Raw genomic sequence first — 6,175 nt, 5'->3', positions numbered from 1 at the left:
GGCGCGAGCCCGGCCCGCACGCGCCCCGGACACGCGCCGCGACCCTTCCGCGCCCCCCGGGAAGGCTGCGTGGTGTTCGCGAGAAATCCGCACACGCGCGACTCCAACCGAAACCCGAACCGAGTCTGGCAACAGTTTGGAGAGCGCGACTGAGCACAAGCTGTTCAACGCACCTTCCTTTCAACGGTGGACTTTCAAACTCCTGCGCCTTCAGACCACGCATCCCTTAGCGCCGAGCGCCGCCTTTCCCACGCTTACGAGACGCAAGCGCTTCCCGGGAGCCGCAGCGCTCCCGGCCAGGCGGTTCCCACGGCCCGCGGGCCCCGCGGCGTCCCGAGCCGCCCCGGCCCCTCAGGCCGAACGTAACCCCTTGCATCACTTAACCGACCAGTTTTCATTGGGGTGAGACTTACAACACTTTTATTCTCACCCAACTGCAAGTTCCAAAATTGACATCAAAACTAAAATAAAACCAGTCTTCTATTCTGTACCCACCAGACACCTTAGCCTTTTTAAAAATCACGGTGACTGAACTCCAGCAAGTTTTCGTTTGATTTGTATCTTTTATTCAAAAAGTGCAGATAATCATGGAACAAACATTGGTCAACCTATCACCAAAAATTAAGAAATATTGACATTTTCCAGTTTTGCTTCAGACTTTTCACAAGTTAAACATTACAGATAAACGTGAAATCTGCTTTTCCCTGTTTCACTTACACCCCCTCCCCCATAGGCGACTTTTATTATGAATATTATAGGAATCATTCATGCCTATTTTTATTTACTTTTACCATGTTTAAATGTTTAAAGATGCATACATTTAGTGTTGTTGCGGGGGGGGGGTGGTAATTTAACTGAATGTATCATACTCTACTCTCCAAATCACTTTTCTCATTCAACATTTTTTGATGATCTATTGTGCTTGAACTGTTACATGATATTTCGTTGAATACACATATCACAATGTTTTCATTTCCCTACTAATGGACATACATTTGTTTCGAACTGTTTCAAACTTTTACTGTTACATAAAGTATATACTTCTATGAGTCTCCTTGTGCATATATGCAAGAATGTCTTTAAGATATATGCTGGGTCATAAAGTAGTATTAATATTTGCCAAAACATGCCAATTCACACCCTTGCTAGCAGTGATGAGTCCCCTTTGCTCCCCATTCTCACCAACACTAGATAGACTTCTACATCTTTTGCCACTGTGAAGGGTGATACTGTAATTTACATTTCCTGGCAATTAAAGATGATACATCTTTTCATGTTTATTGAACCTTATTTCCTCTCCTGTGAATTGCACGTTCTTATCTTCAATAAAATTCACTATTGGACTTCCTCTCAAAGATGTGCTCATCTTCAGATAGCTTACTCTGTTCATTTAACTGGTGCCTATGTCACAAACGCCTTCTCCTAGGCTGACAATTGTATTTTTGTTTACAGGATTTTTGTTCTCTAGGTTTTCATTTCAACGTAGTCAAATGTATCAATCTTTCTTTTGTGATTTCTGCTATTTGTATCTTAAAAAAGCCTTCCTGAGATCATTAATTTTTTTAATTTTCTTTTTAATGGTTTTATAGTTTTGTTTTACACATATTTTTCTTAATTCGATTACTGCTAGGGTATAGTAACATTATTGATTTTTATACGGCAATCTTGTATCCCAAAATCTTGCTGAATTGTGTGACTCTAAAATTTTGTCTATAAATTCTCTAGGATTTTCTATGTAGAAAAAGTTACTGTATGCAAGCGCTAATATTATAAAATTTAACAAACTTTTTAAACAATTAACATTTAACATGGAAAATTTCAAACAAGCACAGAGACAAGAAACTGACAACTGTAGAATTTCCCAGTCTGTGATTCTGCTGATTTTATCTTCATGGAAATGTTCCTGTAAACCGCCACTTAAATCTACAGGCTTGATTAGATGTTTTTTGTTTATATTTCCTTGTTCTTTTTTGCAAGAATACTTCATAGACACTTCCTTACATTATATCAGGAGGCACATAATTCCTAATTATCTCACTTTTGGAGAAGTCAAAATGTATCAGTGAGTTCAGCCTTTTTCTTTTCTAAGTCTTAAACCTACCCTTCCTCACATTTAAGTGCAATGGCTGGGACCTCTAGTACAATACTGAAGATGCAGGCAAAAGTAGACATTCTTTAACTTGTTCCCAACTTTAATGTGAAAAATTTAAGTTTCACCATTAAATAAGGTTTTTTTCCTGTAGATTTTCTTAAATACAAGGAAACTATCTTAAAACATAACTCCATTTCTTTTTATTACCTAATTCTCATTCCATGTATAAGTGTTCAAATATCTAATTAGGTCCAACTCTAACTATTAGTAATGAGTAAAATAAATTCCACTTTGCAGAGATCATGTTAAAATTCTACTCTGGACACATGACCTTCTCCAGGACTCTAACATATCAGGCTTAAAAGGTAATTGATTAGGTAGATGTTCGATATTTAGTTTCTTTATCATTCAGAACACATCTAACATTAACACATTGACCTCAGGAGAGTGCTTTAAAAGGTATCTTAAACACGCTTTTCTAAAAAGTTAGACAACTGGGATTCCTAAGTAGTAATAGGAAAACCACATTTTATCAGTGTTTTCCTGACAGCCTTTCCTTCCACACTTCCAAGAAAAATTCAGACATATGTAGATTTACTAATGTCTCCTGAGAGAAACAAATGTCAAAATATGTCCACACAAGACTGCTTTCCATGTCTAGAAATGAAATGTCTATTTAAACACAAGTTTCTAATTTTTGCACATACTTTTGTCCATCCAGACCTTAACATCACATAACACTGAAAAAAACAGAACTCTTTAAAATCTACAAAACAAAGAAAATATCTGGGTTATGGAAGATTTAATATCAAAGTATAATTTACATGATTAAAAAAGTTTTGATCTCTATATAAAGCATCTTCTTAAACAGTTTCCAAGTCACATCAAGTGACTTACGGTATCTTCTCTCATTTCAAGTGAAATGGTGGTGGTCTATACACTAGGCTGCCACGAATGACAAGCAGCAAAGGTAGCACGTGTCATCGGCAAGTTTCTTCCCAAGCGATCGAATGTCACGTGTTCATGTTTTTCTTGTTTGTGACCCCAAGCCTGGCAGCATTTTCGTTTCGTCCACTCTGTTTTTATGGATCTGAAGAGCAGGTGTCACCCATCTCCCACAGGAGCACTGTTCGCCACACCAACTGAAAGAGCCCAGCTTGGCGCTGCATTTGGGGCAAAGAAGCTGAAATAAAGCACATGTGTCATGGCATTCATTCGCTTTTTCACAAAAGAATTATCCTTGGCAACAAAGGATAGAAAAATGAAACACAGCTCCCACCTTCAAAAATTTCTGATCTACTCAGTGACACGAAACGGAATGGCAATTTCCTGCACTAGATGGTGGACTGCAGCAAGTCAGAAGCACACTGTACCCTGGCAGGTAGCGGAGGAACAGAGTGATTCCAGCACGATGGGAGAAAGGTCAGCTTGAGCCAAGAAACAGAAGGTTTCATGGATGTGGCCTATGTGTTGGCTTTTAAATCAGTCTACACCTGATTTCAAACTAAAATCATGTCAGGATTCTCACGTTCTATCACTAATTAACAGCATATAAGTTAGGCCTCAGAGTCCCATTTAAAAGCAAACTGATGTTCCAAAAGACAATCCAAAAATGTTTAACAAGCATATTGTATTTCCTTCTAATGTATTTATAGCGCTAAAAGGAATTAACTAAACCAATAGCTCTCAGCTGAAAGTGGTTCACTATTTTAGATCAGCTGGTTTTTAATTTTTAATAGGTTCTTGTCTACATATAACCTTCATTAAGAAAATGTTAAGATGGAGTAAAACACTAGTTAAAATATGGTTTAAAATGCAAGAAGGAGCAAAACAAAGATGATTTAATGAAACTGTAGATAGGAAAACGTGTCCTCACCTGTCCATCCATCACTCCCAACAAGGCAGATTCCATCCACTGTACAGGTTCAATGAAATATGACGTGCACTGAGCCTGACTCCCCGTGACGTGAGTGAAGGATGGTGACATTCTCTTGTGGGCAAAGGCTACAGGACCACTTCCTCCACTATGATCCAAAATGCTAGAACTTCGAAATAAAGATCGCCTGCAACCCCCAAACAATAACATCACTGACTTCCAAAGACATGATAAAATGGGCAGTATTTCTTAGAAGGCAAAATAATATAACACTGATTATGTTGCTCTAATTTCCGATAGCCTCTACAGGTAACCTGATTGCTTCTATTTCTAAGAATTTATATTATTCTTGAAAGCAGATTTGAAATGGAAATTTCTGTATTATCCAATTAAACAAATTCTCCCTACAGAGATTTAAGAAACTGAAACTTTCAGTACTTTTCTACAATGGAGACAAGATAGAGCTTCCAGAGGACGCAGAGTGTTTTACCTGCATTTTCTGCATTTGTAGAGAACCTCATCTTTCAGTCCTTGTGAACCGGTGGTTGGGTCAACAGCAAAGAGTTCTTGAGGTAAGCTCCTCAATTCTATGTGACAATCAAAACGTATATCAGCTCTCTGCGTTTTCAGACCAAATCTAGTTAATGCCGAGGCAACAAGTGCTAACCTCAATGACCAAAAACAAAAAATCCCCAGTGTCGAGAAATCAGAATGAGGCAGAGAACACCGTGACGAGGGCCTGAGTTCAAGTCTCATCCCACCGCTCACAACCCATGTGACCTTGAACAAGGTATTTCTTGCTAAACCACAGTTTCTGAAGGAAAGAACAGTACCTGTCTCAAGGGACTGCTGGAAAGTGAGATAATGCATCTGAAGTGTCTGCTGTCAGGGCCCGATACACACTAGCGATTACCACTCACCTGGATACTTCTCGGTAACCTTTTGTAAACGATATTGCTTATAAATTGCACTAGAGGTATCTACTTCACATCCCATGGCCTGGTATAATTTCAGTTGCCGCTCAAACTCCTCAATCATCCTGTAAAGACAAATAGATACAAAGTTAGGTTTTCTCCAAATAAATAAAATCACATCACAAAGGCAGAACTCTGACCCTACCGAGAACTCACTTGGCCTCAGGTTGGACAGTCCGAAGGTTTTCATAGGCTTTTTCAAAGGTAAGCTGGTCGGTCTTCATCATAAAAGCAGTCATTACTGCCACACTTCGACTGACTCCTGCGTGACTGAAAGAGAGACCTTTAAAATAAAATAGTAACGAGCGAAACTTTCAAAAACGAACAAAAACCCAGCCCCCATTAATGGTAAAATTTCAGCTCCACTCGTGTGTGCTGCTTCTACTCAAAAGCTTGGCCTCTGAATTACTACCGATGAACACACGAGTTCCTTTTGAATCCTGAACCATGTGAATGCATTACATATTCAAATATAATTGCACGAACTTTTTGAAATTTTATAATGGCTTCGGAACAGATACAAATTTCTTTGCTCTTGGCACGAAGGGGCCTGGAGATCTACTCCCAGACTTTCTTCTACTTTCTGTCCCTTACGTAAATGTTTAGAACAAGCGCGGGCGCACAGCAAGAGGGCTGACTCCATCGACCACTGTTACTCCACTACGACCCAGCCGAAAGCTCTCCTTAGGAATTCTCGAGAACCCGCCAAGGTTTTCCAGTCTTTCTGCCTGTGCTACTACCTACCCGGCCTTTCTCCTGGGCATGGATGGGGATCCTGTGTGTCCCAACCCTTTTTCTCTTCCCGATTCTCCCCTTCATCAAGCACACCCCGCCCAGACAAATCGCTGAAAATAACCTGCCCTTCCTCCTCAGTCTGAACCCCTCCTCGGGGCGCCCCCGCACCCCAGCCCACGTTACAACCGTCCGGGTGGGCGTCGGGCTTTAAGGTCTTCAGGTGCTGGGACTCTGTCATTTATCGAACGACCGCGCCCCGACGCCCCCCAAATAAAAAAACCACCCAGTGGGCGGCCGCGTCGGGGCGCCCTCACCAGTGCACCAGCACCGCGCGGCCCTCGGCGCGCGCCTGGCGGACGAAGGCCACGCACCGGTCCAGGTGGCTCAGCAGGTCGGCCTCGGGCTGGTCCAGCGCGGGCACGAAGAGGCTCCGCAGGCCCTCGACCTGGAAGTCGGGCTCCTCCGAGTCCACCGTGAGCACGGCCGTGATGCCCGCCC

General features: G+C 41.5%; 2 protein-coding genes across 8 annotated transcripts in view; both read right to left on the bottom strand.

Annotated features, from left to right (window-relative positions):
* The window catches only part of ATF6 (activating transcription factor 6), a 94,261-nt gene extending 93,945 nt beyond the window's left edge, over window positions 1–316 (bottom strand). The window contains exon 1 of the mRNA XM_023521483.1: window positions 174–316. The gene's annotated coding sequence lies outside the window, so the exon portion shown is untranslated. The remainder of the gene's footprint in view (window positions 1–173) is intronic.
* A 233-nt stretch (window positions 317–549) lies between these two features.
* DUSP12 (dual specificity phosphatase 12) lies at window positions 550–6,175 on the bottom strand. 7 transcript variants are annotated; one of them, XM_023521491.1, is made up of 6 exons: window positions 6,049–6,175; window positions 5,099–5,225; window positions 4,889–5,007; window positions 4,459–4,555; window positions 3,969–4,155; window positions 550–3,275 (listed from the first exon to the last, which is right to left on the bottom strand). In XM_023521491.1, exons 2-6 carry the CDS (start codon window positions 5,179–5,181, stop codon window positions 3,114–3,116), a joined length of 648 nt encoding a protein of 215 aa, XP_023377259.1. In that variant the 5' UTR covers window positions 5,182–5,225; window positions 6,049–6,175; the 3' UTR covers window positions 550–3,113. The 7 variants fall into 7 exon arrangements, with proteins under 7 accessions (XP_023377259.1, XP_023377261.1, XP_023377258.1 ...); XM_023521493.1 differs by having other exon boundaries at window positions 5,099–5,204; XM_023521490.1 differs by having other exon boundaries at window positions 5,992–6,169.

Source organism: Pteropus vampyrus, unplaced genomic scaffold (genome assembly GCF_000151845.1).
Source record: "Pteropus vampyrus isolate Shadow unplaced genomic scaffold, Pvam_2.0 Scaffold304, whole genome shotgun sequence".
Lineage (NCBI taxonomy): Eukaryota > Metazoa > Chordata > Mammalia > Chiroptera > Pteropodidae > Pteropus > Pteropus vampyrus.
This window is presented reverse-complemented; position numbering and strand designations above follow the sequence as displayed.

Coding starts and splice junctions, on each gene's coding strand:
- DUSP12 (XM_023521488.1), bottom strand. CDS start 5,706: ATGCCCAGGAGAAAGGCCGG. Junction 5,008..5,098: donor ACTGTCCAACCTGAGGCCAA/GTGAGTTCTCGG, acceptor TTGTCTTTACAG/GATGATTGAGGAGTTTGAGC. Junction 4,556..4,888: donor GGTTACCGAGAAGTATCCAG/GTGAGTGGTAAT, acceptor ATTGTCACATAG/AATTGAGGAGCTTACCTCAA.